Below are 15,176 nucleotides of genomic sequence, written 5' to 3'. Positions count from 1 at the left end.
CACCCTGCAGGCTGCCGGCGTCGGGGCTGAGCGCTGCCGCCTGCCCCGCGCCCCAGCACGGCCTCCACCAGCATCAACGCCATGGCGGCCGTCACTGTCGAGGACCTCATCAAGCCCAGGCTGCCCACGCTGTCACCGCGGAGGCTGACCCTCATCTCCAAGGGGCTGTGTGAGTGGGGAGGGGGGCCGTGCCGTGCCGTGCCACGCCGCGCCGCACCGTGCCATCCCATGCCACGCCGTGCCGCACCATGCCATCCCATGCCACGCCGTGCCGTGCTACCCCATCCTGTGCCGCACAGCACTGTTTTGTGCCGTGCCACGGTGCACTGCGTGGTGCCGTGCTGTGCCGTGCCATGCTACCTCATCCTGTGCCACGCCATGCCGTGCCGCGCTGCACCGTGCCGTGCCCTGCCGTGCCGCTGAGCCTTTCCCATCTCCGCCGCAGCGCTCATCTACGGCACCTCGTGCATCACGGTGGCAGCTCTGGCCTCGCTGCTGGGCGGCGGCGTGCTGCAGGTGAGCCCCGGCGTGCAGGGCCAGATCCGGCACGCGGCTGAGCTCGCCCCGTGCCCCCCCCGCCCGTCCTCGCCCACCGGCTCTGCCCGGCCGAGCGGGACCCGGCCACAGGCCGCTGGCTGCTGGAGAGCCCTTGAGCCGGCTGGGCTGCGGCAGCCGGGGGGGTCCGCGGCAGAGCCAGGCACCGTCCTCCTCCTCCTCCGTGCCCCCCGAGCCCCCGCGGCTCCCGGGCTGGGGCGGGGGGGCAGAGCTCTCCGTCCCCCTCCCAGGGCTCCTTCACCGTCATGGGGGTGATCAGCGGCCCGCTGCTGGGGGCCTTCGTCCTGGGCCTGTTCCTGCCGGCGTGCGGCACGGCCGTGAGTCCCGCGGGGAGGGGGGCTCGGGGAGGGGGGGCGGGGTCCCGCCGCAGCCCGCTCCCCCGGGCTGTGCGGACCCCTCTACCTCTGCCGCAGGGCGTGCTGGGGGGGCTGGGCGCCGGCTTCGCCCTCTCGTTCTGGGTGGCCGTGGGGGGGACCCTGTACCCCCCCAGCGCCGCCACCATGGGGGTGCTGCCCGCCTCCGGAGCCCTCTGCCCGCTCTACAACCGCACCGCCGGCGCCAACCGCACCGTGCTGCTGGGCCCCCTGCCCTGCTGCGAGGAGCCCCCGGCCCCCGCACGGTGAGGGGGGGGCCCAGGCGGGGGGGGATGGCGCCTTGGGGGCGCGGGGGGCTCGCGGTGATGTCACACTGCTTGCTTTGTTCGCTGCGATGTCGCACCAGTTTCCCTGTTCCTTGTGGTGTCACGCTGCTGTCCTTGTTCCTTGTGACGTCACACCGCTTTCCCTGTTCACTGTGACGTCACACCACTGTCCTTGTTCCTTATGGTGTCACACCGCTTTCCCTGTTCCTTGTGATGTCATAGCACTTTCCTTGTTCTTTGTGACATCACACCGCTTTCCTTGTTCCTTGTGACGTCACACCGCTTTCCCTGTTCACTGTGATGTCACACCGCTTTCCCTGTTCACTGTGATGTCATAGCACTTCCCTTGTTCCTTGTGACATCACACCGCTTTCCCTGTTCACTGTGACATCACACCACTGTCGTTGTTCCTTGTGATGTCATAGCACTTTCCTTGTTCCTTGTGACGTCACACCGCTTTCCCTGTTCACTGTGACGTCACACAAAACGAACAGGGAAAACGCCCTGTTCACTGTGATGTCATAGCACTTCCCTTGTTCCTTGTGACATCACACTACTTTCCCTGTTCACTGTGACATCACACCACTGTCGTTGTTCCTTGTGACGTCACACCGCTTTCCCTTTTCACTGTGACGTCACACCACTGTCCTTGTTCCTTGTGATGTCATAGCACTTCCCTTGTTCCTTGTGACATCACACCGCTTTCCTTGTTCCTTGTGATGTCACACCGCTTTCCCTGTTCACCATGATGTCACACCAGTTTCCCTGTTCACTGAGATGTCATAGCACTTCCCTTGTTCCTTGTGACGTCACACCGCTTTCCCTGTTGACTGTGACGTCACACCGCTGTCTCTGCTGGTCCCTCCCCCCGCAGGCCGGCCGTCGTGGGTGACTTCTACGCCATCTCCTACCTGTACTACGGGGCGCTGGGGACCCTCGCCACGGTGGTGGCCGGGGTCCTGCTCAGCTCCCTGCCAGGTGAGGCTGGGGCCAGGCGGGGACGCGACCCAGCGCCGGGGTGTGTCCCGTCCCCCCCCCCCCGCAGCCCCTCCCCATGGCACCCCCATTCCGGCAGGGCCGACCAAGCGGCCGCGGCCGCCCCCGGGCGTGCTGTGGTGGGACGTCGTGAAGCGGACGTCCCCGGCGTCCCCCGCGGGCGCCGAGACCCCCGGGGAAGAGCCCCTGGGCAAGGCCGAAGCCCCCCAGGTGCCGCCGGTGAGGCCGCATGGGGAGGGCGGCCCCTCGCAGGGCCCCCCCGAGCCCGGCACCACCGACCTGCTGCTGCAGGAGACCCACGTGTAGGGCACGGGGGGCACGGGGGGATGCGGGGGGCCCGGCTGCGGCCGCGGGGGGACAGCGGGGCGGGGGGTGCACGTCCCCGTCCCAGAGTCCCCAATAAAGGAGGAGCTGTTCCCCAGGAGGAGCCTGTCTGGGGGGGCTGGGGGGACAGGGGGCTGCCCGCCCTCTGGTGACGCAGCTGGGCTGGGGGGGTGAAACGGGGGGGACACACGGGGATGGGGGGGGGAATGGGGGTGGGCCCTGCCCCGATAAGCCCCACCCACCCAGGTGACAATGGGCCACGCCCTGCTAAGCCTCCCCCAGGTGACAATGGGCCACACCCTGTTAAGCCCAGCACCACCCAGATGACAATGGGGCCACGCCCTGCTAAGCCCCACCTATCAGGTGACATCCCCGCCCTGCTAAGCCCCGCCCCACCCGTATACAATAGGCCCTGCCCTGATAAGCCCCACCCCACCCAGACAACAATGGGCCCTACCCTGGTAAATCCTCCAGGTGACAGTGGGCCCCGCCCAGTTAAGCCCCACCCCCACCTAGATAACAATGGGCCACACCCTGCCAAAGCCCCGCCCACCCAGGTGCGATTCCCCCGCCCACAGCCGCCGCGGGAGCCGCTCGGCAGCGCCGCCATCTCGGGGGGTGCCGCCATCTTTGTGCCGGGCAGGGAGGCGGCGGGAACAGCGGCGGGCTCTCCCCCGGCCTGCCCGCCGCTCTGCGGGCGCTGCCGCGGGCGGGGGCTGCCGTCCGGTTCGCCGCTGCCGTCCGGCCTGCCTTTCCCCGCCGCTGCTGGGCCTGGCGCCGGGGGGGCCTGGGCGGAGCGGGCCGTGCCCTTAGCAAAGATGGCGGCGGCGGGATGCGCGCCCTGACGAGCCGCCGGCGCTGCTCGCCCCGACCCTCCTGCGGGAGCGACCGCGCGCGCCGGTGACGCGCAACGTGCGCGACGGCCGGAGCGGCGGGGACCGGGTAGGAGCGGGCCCGGGCGGCGGGTCCAAGGCCCCGGAGCCGGCCTGAGGGGAGGGGACGGGCCAGGGATGCGGAGGGGAACCAGGAGAGAGGGGAAGGGCTGGGGGTGACGGGGTGGGGAGGCCTGGGGGGATTCGAGGAGAGGGGGAAGAGCTGGGGGAGGGGGCAGGCCGGGGCCCGGGGGAGGGCAGGGGGCGGAGGACGGTGGGGGCTGGCGGAGGGCGAGGAGAGGGAGTGAGGGGAAGGGCAGGAGGGGAGAGGCCAGGGATTTGGGGAGGGGGAAAGCTGTCCCTTTCCTGAGCAAATGGGGAAGGGCAGCCCGGGGGGCTCTGTCGTGGGAGGGGAGGGCCGGGGAGGGAGGGCCCCGTAGGGCCCCCAAGGCGAGGTGGGGTGCTGGGGACGCTGGCACGGAGCAGGGGGCCGGCCTGGGCAGGTGACAGCCAGCCCTTGGGTCGGGCAGCTCGGGACAGGCCGGCTCTGGGTGCGTGGCCGGGAGCGGAGCTGGGCCCTTACGGCTGCAGGAGCAGCCCCCGGGGGGGGGGGAGGCATCCCCCGCCCTCCCACGCGTTGTTGGGCTGTCCTGCAGCCTTGCCCCGGTGCCCAGCCCAGGTCGTGCTCTTCAAGAAGGGTCAGAGCACGCCTCGGAGAAGAAAAAGGATTTAATCCAGCCCAGGCTTTGCAAAGCTTGGGACTTGAGCAGCCAGCCCTAAACATCAGCCCTTCTCTGTTGTTTCTTGTTTAGCAAATAGTTATCTGCCATTAAAAGTAAAGATTTAAGATCTAGAACGTGGCGTCTGCATGGGCAGCGTGCTGAGGAGAAGGGTCTTTCTTAGTGCCCGGTTAATTTTCTGGCTCCCGTTCCGCCTGGCTTTTAGGACTCTTCCTACCCTGACGATGTAGGGGAGATTAACGCGGCACATCTGCGTGGCCATTTATCCAAGTTAAACGGGGCCACGGGGCTGCGTTTCTGTACAGTCAGAGGGCGTGATACAGCGTTTGTGCTGCTTCATCCTGTTCTGCTGGCAGCAGTGAATTCCCCTCGGAGCCTGCCGGTGCAGAACGAAAGCACCCAGCTTCGTTTTGACTCAGCGGCAGGGAGTGTTTTGGCTTGCAGGGCACCGGTGCTTTTCACTCAATACCAGGAACCCAGCAGCCCAATTTGTCACGTCGTTGCAGCGCAATAAATAGGCAGGAGGAACTGTCCCCTGCTGAGGATCTGGGGCGGAGTGAGCAGAGTTCCTCCTGGGTGAGCTGGGAGATTGCTGGATCTTTTCTACCCAGGATCTCGAAATGGTATGAGGCAATAAGAAAAAGGGGTTTTCGTGATGTGAGCTCCAGCTGTTCCTGCTTCCTGGGGTGACGGAGAACCCGAGATCCCGTCCAGGGCAAGGATCTGAACCTCTTTTCTTCTCTGCAGAGCACCTTGAGTGATGCCCAAGAAGTTCCAAGGTGAAAATACCAAGTCGGCTGCTGCCCGCGCAAGGAAAGCTGAGGCAAAGGCAGCAGCCGATGCCAAACGTCAGCAGGAGCTGGAAGATGCCTACTGGAAGGATGAAGACAAACACGTGATGAGGAAGGAACAAAGGAAGGTGAATGGCTAGTCAGGTAGAAGGGTATCTTCTAGCTGGTCCTTTGCTAAGCCCGTGAGATCCAGGCTTGCTCAGAAAGGGTTCCTTCTCCTCCGCTGCCCCCAGCTGTAGCTGTCTCTCCACACATCGTCCTGCGCTTAGTTTTGGGCAGAAGAGCTGGAACTAGTGGCTTCTCTGGGAGCTAAAAGAAGCCGAGTGTGGGAGTAAGTGTAAGCTTTGATGTGTAATTCAGAAATCTGGTGGATCTTAGAGCTGGCTTCCCGAGGGAGGCAGTAAAAGCTTTATTGTCAGAATCATTTAAAATTGAATTAAGTAAAAGATCAGGAACTCTGCTGCAGGGCTTGATTTTTCACCAAGCAGTTCTTTAGCTTTTTTTTTTCTCTTTCTTTTCCTTTCTTAACTTTTCTTTGATTTTTTTTTTTTTTTTGTAGAAGGAAAAATAAATCAGCAGGGTTAAGGGTTACAAAGCTTTTTTGTTTTTCCTCCCTAACTTGGTGTGCCACACATCAGGACATGTCTCTCTCAGAAGACTCTCTCTGGTTTGCTCTTACCAGCTTGCTCCACCCTGGGTGCCCATTTGCCTCTGCGTTCAATAAACAGAGCACTTTACTGCTCATTTCTGGGTTATTTGGTTTTTGACGTTGTCCTGCATCAGCGTTAGACAAATCTACCTTCTGATTTTGTGGATTTTTCTAGAAACAATAGGTGGTGATAACTTAGCTGCCTCTTCTGAAGTGACTTATTTACCCTCGTGCTCACCAGACAGGGCTTCTATTGATGACATAGATGGGATTTGTGGGGTTACTGGGTTTGTGCTGCTCTGTGAATTCGGTGCTTACTGAACTTTGTGTGTCGGTACTCGAGCACCCTGGCCAGGCAGGCAGGAAGCCAGCGCGTCCCCGTGACCTTGATAGCTGCGTGCTGTGTACATCTGCGCGAGTTCACCCCTAATATGTGTCTTGATGTTTGGAATTAGGAGGCCTGTGTGCTGTTCCCCAACACAATCCTGTAATGCTGCCTAATTACTTCCTGGAACAAGGACTTATTATTGCTCTACTTAAGACTTGGCTAACAGTGACCTATTTGACTGGGCTCCCAAAACAGCCTCCTGGAGACAAGGGGCATGGGAGTCTGGAGAAGGGGAGCTGTGTTGTGAGCTGGAATTGCTAACTGGAAAACCAGGGTCCCTCCCGGAGCCTCGGACTGGGTTTTAGAGAAACCAGCGAGGTGGTTTCCACTCGGCGCCTCAGCCATCCCCTCTCCCTGCATCAGCATAGCTGTAGTCTCTAGGTCTGAATTTCACCTGAACGCCGCGTTTTAGTGCGTTTGCTTCCCACAAGCCCCCCTGGGGAGCTGCAGCTCACAGCAGCGAAAGTCTCCGCTCACGTGGGGAGCTGCCCTGCCAGAAAGGCTCTGAGTCTAACTGTACCTGCGCAGGGCTTCTTCCTGCTGTGGAGCCTCACGCAGATGCTACCACAGCCTAAGCAAAGGCTGGGGCTTTGTGTAGGTGAGCAAGTGGCCAACAGACAGGAATGAGTGGGTTGCTGGGGGAAAATAAATCAGCAAAAACCTTCCTCAGCTGCTTCTCCAGTGCCATCGGGCTGGAATATCCCCACGGAGAACGGAAGAAGCTGCCTGTGCCCCATCGCATCCCGGCAGGGAAGGGATGTGTGACTCAGACCGTAAATGACTTTCCATCCTCATCCTAGAGAGGACAGAAACCAAACCGTTTACAGGAGTCAAACTTCCCCGGAGAAGTAGCTGTTTCGCGGGTGGTGCTGGCATGGAAATAGCGCTGCCGGCCTCGGCCATATGCTGCAGGAGGGACTCGCGTTGCTCTCAGCTACAGCACCCGGAGGAGGGGATGGCGGTGTGTGTAGGAGGATGCTCTCAGCACCTCGCAGTCAGCGCCGAGCAGCTCTTACAGCTCTTCCCCGGCTCTCCGGGCGATGGCAGTAACACATTAACGGCGCCGCAGCGCACCCGTGCAGCACCTCTCAATTCCTGCGTTGCCAGCAGGCAGGAGTGGCTGAAAGCCTTTGGGACGTGCCGAGACCAAACCCCGCGCACCCCTTTTAATCCCTTTCCCCCCCACAGTTGACCACCAGAGCCTCGGTGAAATAAGTGAGGGCGCAGAGCTCTGTTTCAGGGTTTGGTGGTTCTGCCTGGCAATCTGGTGGTCTCGCTGACGGGGCAGCGACGCACATCAGCGTTAATACTTGGGCACAGGGGAGCTTAATGTTCAAAACGCAGTGCCTGCTGTCATGATATTCACTGTCACCAGATGACTGTCCTGTTTTTTACTTTTGCTGTGTTTTGGGGTTTCTTTAAATGCCACCCCCCCCTGCTCTGAGAGCAGCCTTTGGAGCTGATCTCTGCTAACGGAGGATGACACTCGTTTGGTGGCTCTGTCATGCATAAAGGAACATCTGAGCTAATATCACCAGCCTGCGATGTGTGTATTCCTCCTCTGGCACTTCAGCACAAGTCACAGCTTGTTACCTTCCCTGGAGAGCTCTGGCTGGAAAGCACAAAATTTACATCCTTCTTGCTGGAAGACTCAGAGTTTTACCTGGGTAACTGCTTTTCTTTTAACATGCGGGTATCTTCATCCTTTCCGTCCCTTCCCACCCTTCCTATGCAAGGTTAGACTGCAGCTCGGAGCACGGCACTCCTCATCAGCCCGGTCACAGTGTGGTTTTCTCTGTGCAATTGGCTAAAGTGTGTCTGGTGGTGGAACAGCCACGGATGCGTTTGTGTCCTGGGTGAAGCTGCGGGCAGGCTTGGAAGGGTGACAAACCATTAATTCGGTTGGAGCGTTACGGGAAGAAAGGACCGGTGCGGTACCTGTCAAGGGCAGAGGTCTTGCAGTGGGAGTCAGACCTTCTTCCCTCTGGCGACCTTGGGTTTAGCCGCTTTGTGCCCTGTGGGTACGCGCAGGAAGATTTCGCTGGCTGGGACTGCTGCTGGAGCCGAGGTGGCTGCTGGAAGGATGCAGCCGAATTCCCAGTCTCCTTCCCAAACTCCCACCGGGGCTGTCTGGCTGAGGGAGGACAAGCCCTTCTCCCCATTCAGGCTGTGTTTTGCCTGGGCTCTGTTTGCTGAGTGCCCCTATGCCAGGAAGGCAGTCCCTCCTCGCTATTCAGCAGTGGCTCAAAGCCCCTTGGCACCTTTCTCTCTGCCCGGCGTGTCGTGGTGACGGCAGCACCGTCCTGCGGAGGTCTCTCCCACGGCTTCACTCGGTGCCCTCGGTGGGAATGGCAAAGGGAGGGTGTGCGGATGATGTGGGAGCGAGGAGACGCTTTGTACTTGTGTACAAAGGGCCTGGGGAAAGATTCAAGTTAAATGCAGGGTGAGTACTTGTGCTAGAAGAGCGCAGATAGCGCACGAGGGAGCAGTGACTCTTTTGGTGCGAGTTTTACGCCTTTCTCATTCTCGTTAGCCTCGGTCACGGGGTGTGGGCTGGCAGGCTGGTGTACCGGCAGGTCCCAGCTGCAGTGGTATCGCAGACAGGCGAGTGATGACTTTCTCCCTGCCCCCCCCACCCCGATTCAGTGCAGAATTACTCAGCCGTGAGCACCAGCTCTTATTCAGATAAAATACGAGACAGGTCAAATGACTGTTCTTCCCTCTTTGGAGGACATCTGCCTGGTACCGGGTACGCCATACTGAAATCTGATGGCTTGAATGAGCAATGCAGGAGACAGAGATGTAGTGGAGAGACACCTGATGACACCGGGCTGGGGTTCAGACTGCAGAACCAACTTCCTCAGGCTCTAGTATCCTTTTGATACTCGCTTTGACTGCCGGTGGGCAATGGAAGGGGCGCGTTTGATCCCATCTCAAATCTCTGGTGTACCTCAGATAGCCCACTGAGCACTTAGACACGCTCCGGGCCGGTTATGCCCCGCTCGCTTTCCAACTGCGTCATTTTTTTGCATTGCTTTGCCCTTCCGCTTTGTGAGAAGCAGCGTGCTTCGCCAGCCTGGTGGCACGCTCTCCAGCCTTCCTCGGGGCCTCACGCTAAGAGGTTGATTGAGAGTGCTGCTGCTTCAATTGACCGCTTGCTCTCAAAGCTGTGTGCGTGGGACCTTGTTCTCCTTCTGTCTAGCAGGTGGGAAGCTGTTCTGAAAGCTAATGAATTGTTCCTTGCTCAGGCAGTTCTTTGCAAGGCTGGAAACTTGCATATTAACACACAAATCCTTGGGAACAGGAGTGTCCAGCTAAAGAAATCTCACACCCCGCTCCTCCCAATGCCTTGTGAAGTGCAGCAGTGTCGAGGGAGAAAATTATTCATTTCCTTTCCAGTTTTCTAATAGCTTTGTGGTATGTTTCACTTAGACAAATCCAAACCTCTCTTTCATCAGGACATTTTAAGCTGATTCATAAAGGATTCGTTTGGTTTGGCCCAACCTGAGAAAAGTCTTCAAAAATGACAGCTCCAGGCCCCTTGGGCTTTGGGATCGGCGAGCAGGCGGCTCAGAGCTGCTGCTTTTGAGCACCGCGGAAGTTGCAGAGCAGACCTGGATGTGACGGGCCGCTGAGGAAACCTGAGCGTGTAGATTTTGCAGGTCTTGTGACAAATTAGTAACGGTGCCAGCTTATTTACTTTCCGCAAATAGAAACTCAATTGTAAATGCCAGAGAGCAGGGAGTAGCTCACCCCAGCAGCTGGGGGAGAGGAGTAACTGGAGGTCCCCTGCAGCACGCGGTGCAGGAGGGAGGCTCTGCACCCCACTTGCGCCTCTGTTTCCCCTTCGCTAAGTGGATGTGTCCTCTTTGGAGAGTTTTGTTTGAAAGGAGCTAACGGCAGCAGAGCATTATCCTTGAATTTCTGCTCTGTCAGACGTGTCGTCATCCCAGCTGGGGCTGTGTGGTGTGAGACAGGTTGCTGAGCTAGCCGCCTGGTAGGAGAGTTCCCTTTCTGTCATAAGCAGGGGTAAAAGGTAATATTTTCTAACTATAAATAACATTTCTGTTCTGAAATGTCTTGCTCCCTTCCCTTAGGTCATTAGAACTTGTGTATCCACTCCTTATCTGTTTTCTGAATTATTCAAGCCACAACCACACCTGCAGCTGTGCTGAGGCGCTCACCGTGCCGGAACCTTCTCTGGGTTACCTTGTTCGGTCACCCCTGAGCTTCAGAGATGGGACGAGCAGTCAGGGGACCGTTTCTTTCCACTAGCCCATGTTCTAGGCACGATACCAGTATCCTGAATACGCAGTGCTGCTTCTCTTGCGTATGCTTTACATCTAATTAAATGGCTTACTCTCGCTGACTGCTGGACCTTCAGTGATTTCTGCAGCCCTCCTTCTGTTTTGGCACATGAATCTCTCCAGTTTTGGGGTTTCTCCTGAATTCTTCCTTAAAACTGCCTGATGCGCAAGCAGAGGTTGGTGGTCGAGCCGGAGATCCCATCTGGAGCTGGAGCTGTCCTGCGCTGTGCTGAGTGAGGGCGGGCAAAGCCCCTGCGGCTGCTCTTGCTCACGTATGTCCCTGTGAATAAATTTTGAGGGGGGTAAGACAGTCTTCCCCCTCCTCTCGTGACACCCTTCCTGTTCTAGGAGTGGCCAAAATCCCTCCTAATCTGGGAGACTGAGTACATTTGTTTACTCAACCTTTACTAGAAGAGGGAGAGGCCTGACAGGAAAGCAGCGGGCAGGGAAAGCCGATGTCTTAAATAAATGAGTTTGCACTTTGAAATCATGCACGGTCCAGTTGCCGGGGCATTGTGTCTCAAGGCACTGGCACTAAGCGCTTAATGACCAAGAATTTGAAGACTGCCAGTTGTAATAAAGGCTTCATCCCTCTAATGGCTTTTTTCCCATCCTTGGCCCCAGCTACTCGGAGTGGAGCTAGGCGAGGCTTTCCTTTCCTTCCCTTCCCAGCTGGGTTGAAAGGCCTGGTCCTTGCCGCACTCGACGGAAGCAGCAGCAGCAGCCCGAGGGCGTGTTTTGATTCAGTATTTGTGGGCTTTGATTTTGTGTTTTGATGGGTTTTTCTTTAAACTCTTGAGCCGTGGAGCGACTTACGTTTTTTTTCTGTTTAATAGAGCCTCAAACCCCAGCCTTGCTTACCGTCTCTGAAGCGGGCCCTACCCCAGCGTGCATAATTCTGCTCCTACTCCTTAAACGCCGATGAAGACAGCAGGTTGCGTTACTGCTGGGGTGGTTTTGCTGTGCAGCTGCCTTTGAGTAAACCCGTTCCGTTAACGCTTGATCACTTCGTTGTGCCATCCCTGTGAATAATGGATGAGAGCCATAATTAAGTGTCCATGTAACAAACCTAAATACGAAGTGCTTTGCAGCATGTGACGCTGCCCTAGACAGAGGTCTTCACTTGTTTCTTTCTTTTTGCCGGACCTTTCAGGCTTTGGGAGAGGAGGGGAAAAAAAAAAAAAGTCGAAGACAAAGTGCTGCAAGCCCCTAAGGACCTGTTGCATGGTCTTGTCACGCTCTTCCCTGGGCCTTGGAGGGCAAAGTGGCTCTTAAACTCCTTGTGAAGCACTTTAAAATTACCACAAGAGCTGCATTGCTTGTTGGATTCGGGCTAACTGCTTGCCCTGGCTCTTAGGAAGAGCGTGAGCCAGACCTGAGGACAAATTCAGCCTCTTGACTGGCTTGTCTCAAACAACTGCTGAACTTTCAACCTCCGACCACTTATTAAAATTAAAGTGGAAAACTTAATCTGATTGTCAGCAGTCCTGGCTGGTACCTCCTGCCCCTTCTTGACAGCGGGGTTGTGTTTCGCAGTACTGACATCACGGGAAGCCAGCGCGTGGTTGCAGACAGGGCAGGGACAGGGGAATTATTATTCTGAAGGGCCAGGCCAGGCTCTTGCTGTCTCGCTGGAGGTCGGGGGGAGAACCAGCCGATGTCCCTTCTGATCAGGTGAGGTCAGTGCTGCGTTAGCTACAGAAGTGAGGTGCCTGTTCCTGTTCAAGCAGGGTTCCCTGCTCCTGTAAGGGGTAGTTTGATCCCTCTGCCTTATGAAGGCGTAAGGGTGGACGTGACCTGCTCCTTTCTCCCTTCCAGGAAGAGAGGGAGAAGCGGCGGCTGGAACAGCTGGAGCGCAAGAAGGAGCTGCAGCGCCTGCTGGAGGAGGAAGACTCGAAGCTGAAAGGGAAGTCGCCCAAGCAGGTCACTCCAGGCAAAGTCACCAGGGCCCAGATTGAGGAGACGATCAGAAAAGACCAGCAGCAGAAGGAGAATGCAGATACAGGTTTGGTGGTACCATAGAAAGGCCCTGACAGCCGCAGGGGCTGGGGGGCGGGAAGGGGGGCTGTTCCTTTTTCGCCTATTGTCGCTGAAAGACAAGTTGTTTGGAAAGCAAGAGCTGCCTGCAGCTATTGTGCGCTGCGTGCTTTGCTGTGTCTGTGTCTAACACCCAAATGGGGGGAAAAAGAAACCTGTCACCTTGAGGTGGAGAAACAGAGCTGCAGAGCAGGCACTCTTCTCTTCCAGGACTGGGACTGAACTCTGGCTGAGTTTTCTCAGCACTTTGAGTGCTTTGGAAAACCCTCTTCTGAGGGTTTTGCACAGGCTGGATTCGATGTTAATGTTTCTCCCTTTCCCCTCTCCCTGTGCAGTGGAGAAGGAGAAGACTCACTTGGAGGTCCCCTTGGAAGAGAACATCAACAGAAGGGTGCTGGAGGAAGGATCAGTGGAGGCCAGGACGATCGAAGATGCCATTGCCGTCCTCAGGTACGTGGCCGTATCATAGCGGTACTCTCCTTTGAAGGTGTCGCTTTCCTTACAAGAAATTCTTGCAGCTGCTCCCTCCCCCAGAACTGGCTTCTTTTTATGCTTCAACTGTGACTTTCTCTCTCGACAGCAAGAACAGGACACATTCCCTGCCCTGTTGTTCTATGGAGAGTATTTGAAGTGGGTAGGGGAAGTATCACAGGGTTTTCTGCTTTATCACCCAAGTTATTCTGTATGCACTTGGTCGCACTGACAGGGGATCAGAGCGGGGCGAGTGGCTGGGGCCTGCAGGGAGGTGTCTCTGATGAATGTCTCTCTCTGAATTCTCTCCCGGCAGCGTTGCCAATGATCTGGACCGGCACCCCGAGCGCCGGATGAAAGCTGCCTTCACAGCTTTTGAAGAAGTCAATCTGCCACGCCTGAAGCAAGAGAACCCCAATATGCGCCTGTCCCAGCTCAAGCAGCTCCTCAAGAAGGAGTGGATGAAGTCTCCGGAAAACCCCATGAACCAGAGGCACAAAGCTTACAACAGCCAAAAGTAGAACTAGAGCTGATCATCCCCCACGGACAGTGGGCTGGAGCCACAGGGCTCTGCTCGGATGAAAACAGGAGACACAAGGAACCTCCTCTCCTTTTGTTTCCCTTCCCTGCCCCCACTTTCTGTCTTTCTGTGTTCTTGGATTTAAGATAAGCAGGAGGCCACGGCTCGCCTTGGGACCCTGCAGCGTCCCGCTGTCTTCACTGACAGCCTGTGTCCCCAACGTGCTCACCCCTCCGCAGGCAGCTGGTGCAGAGCGACCTGGACAGACTAACACTACCTTCATGCTTCCAAATTTGGTTGTTGTCTTACAAAAAAAGCTACTAACTCGCTTCCAGACCTTCAGCACGGGCAGCGCTTGCAGGGTGCAACGCCTGCCGAGGTAGGGACCCCCCCCACGCTGGCTAGCACCGTGCATTAACCTGCTCACAGCCTGAACCTGAGCCAAACTGCATTCATCCCTGCCTCTACCGTGGCTGCGCCACCCCCTCGTGCTCTGCAGGGTGAAGTTTTGCAACCGTCACGAGGAAGGCACCTGCCCTCTGTTGCTCATGTCATCCTCGGTGCTGGGATGTCCCCGAAGAAATTGAAGACTGGGATCGCTGTTGGCCCTGCCTGCTGCCGACCACCTCTCTCCTCTTGTCCTCGACTGGCGGTGCGTTAGATGGGGAGGAGGAACCACAACGGGAGCAGAAGCTCTGTCAGCGCGGTGTTGTGGGGAAAAGAGAAAATAACCTTCCGTCTTCAGAGGGGAATGGGAGAAATAACACAGCACAGTGCGGTTTCTGCCTTGTCTGCACAGGACACTGGTGCCAGACTTCTCTGTGACTTTCCTGGTGGCCTTGCCCAGAGCCTCACGCACTGCTGGTGGGACAGGAGGGTTCCTGGAGGTGCTGCAACCCCGCACTACCCAAGAACTGCCCCAAGAAGGGAAGCTGCTGCTTCTCCCATCGCTTCTTCCCCCGCCTGCCCCCAGGCTCAGGCAAGAAAGTGCCCTGTGGGCCTGTGGAAGGGGATGTGAGACTGTCAGCTCAGCAGCTTCCCCCGCCGCTGGACCGAGGGCACTAACCTGGCTGTGCTGCCTCTGCTCCCCTTCGGCCGGAGCCCCGTGGTCTCTCCGCTGGCCCAGGCAAAAAGAAATCGGTGAGGTCCCTTGGGAGGGCCAGGGCAGCACCGGGGCAGGGCTGGAGAGGCTTAGCCCCGGAGCCACGGCAGAGTCCTGCCCTTCGCCTTGAGCAGGCACTGGGTTTTCCTCTCTTCCCTCTCCCCTTTCACATCTCTTCTGGTCTCTTTTGGGAGTGAGATCCTTTCCTAAGGTCTAAACCCTTGACCGGGCAGCAGCTCCATTGCCCTTGGTGCTTACCTATGCGTTTAACCGGGCCTGCCAAACCGAGACTAACTCAGGGCTGGCTTGGCATCCCGCTGGGCTTTCTTCTGATGTTACTAAACAAATGGGGTTCATCCCCAGCCAGGTGACGGGCAGCGTGTGGCCTCTTCCCCCGCGGAGGATCGCCTGCCGGCAGGCAGGGAGGGTTACAGGAGTCCTCAAGGCTGCAGAGGCATTTGCACTTTGGTGGTGAAGGGGTTTGAGGAGGTGATGCTCGAGCTGGAGCCGAGAGCCTGCGGCCATTTCGGGGCTCTCCCCAGCCCTCTCTGCACCCTGCTTGCAGAACCAGGCTGAAGGAGCTGGGCTGGCCCCTGCCACCGTTTCCCCCCCACCCACCCTGCTCACGCAAGCCCAGCTGGTAAAGACAGGGAGGAATGCACCCGGTGTCTCCCCTTCCCGTGAGAAGTTTGTTGTGTTTGAACCCAATTAAAAAAATTAAAAACCCCAGAACCTTGTTAACTTGTCGAAGGAATAAAGGCCTGGGCTCGAGAGCTCTGTTTTC

The 15,176-nt window shown here is 57.8% G+C and overlaps 2 protein-coding genes across 3 annotated transcripts in view; both read left to right on the top strand.

Moving 5' to 3' along the window:
• Positions 1-3,360, top strand: part of SLC5A5 (solute carrier family 5 member 5) — a 9,120-nt gene extending 5,760 nt beyond the window's left edge. Inside the window, 8 exon segments of the mRNA XM_072845886.1 lie at positions 57-169; positions 446-516; positions 786-871; positions 947-1,174; positions 2,070-2,173; positions 2,271-2,425; positions 2,428-2,563; positions 3,032-3,360. Coding sequence (XP_072701987.1) covers positions 57-169; positions 446-516; positions 786-871; positions 947-1,174; positions 2,070-2,173; positions 2,271-2,425; positions 2,428-2,563; positions 3,032-3,360 — 1,222 coding nt within the window.
• Positions 3,122-15,176, top strand: CCDC124 (coiled-coil domain containing 124). Of its 2 annotated transcripts, none has more exons than XM_072845553.1 (5): positions 3,122-3,457; positions 4,875-5,046; positions 12,081-12,267; positions 12,635-12,749; positions 13,087-15,176. In XM_072845553.1, the coding sequence occupies exons 2-5, from the start codon at positions 4,888-4,890 to the stop codon at positions 13,289-13,291; spliced, it is 666 nt and encodes a 221-aa protein (XP_072701654.1). In that variant the 5' UTR covers positions 3,122-3,457; positions 4,875-4,887; the 3' UTR covers positions 13,292-15,176. The 2 variants fall into 2 exon arrangements, with proteins under 2 accessions (XP_072701654.1, XP_072701655.1); XM_072845554.1 differs by lacking the exon at positions 3,122-3,457 and adding an exon at positions 3,931-4,750.

This window comes from Ciconia boyciana, chromosome 24, assembly GCF_034638445.1.
Source record: "Ciconia boyciana chromosome 24, ASM3463844v1, whole genome shotgun sequence".
NCBI classification, from domain to species: domain Eukaryota; kingdom Metazoa; phylum Chordata; class Aves; order Ciconiiformes; family Ciconiidae; genus Ciconia; species Ciconia boyciana.
The sequence above is the reverse complement of the archived record's forward strand: the minus strand, read 5'-3'. Positions and strand labels throughout refer to the sequence as shown.

Coding starts and splice junctions, on each gene's coding strand:
- CCDC124 (XM_072845553.1), top strand. CDS start 4,888: ATGCCCAAGAAGTTCCAAGGTGAAAATACCAAGTCGGCTGCTGCCCGC. Junction 5,047..12,080: donor TGAGGAAGGAACAAAGGAAG/GTGAATGGCTAG, acceptor TCTCCCTTCCAG/GAAGAGAGGGAGAAGCGGCG. Junction 12,750..13,086: donor GATGCCATTGCCGTCCTCAG/GTACGTGGCCGT, acceptor CTCTCCCGGCAG/CGTTGCCAATGATCTGGACC.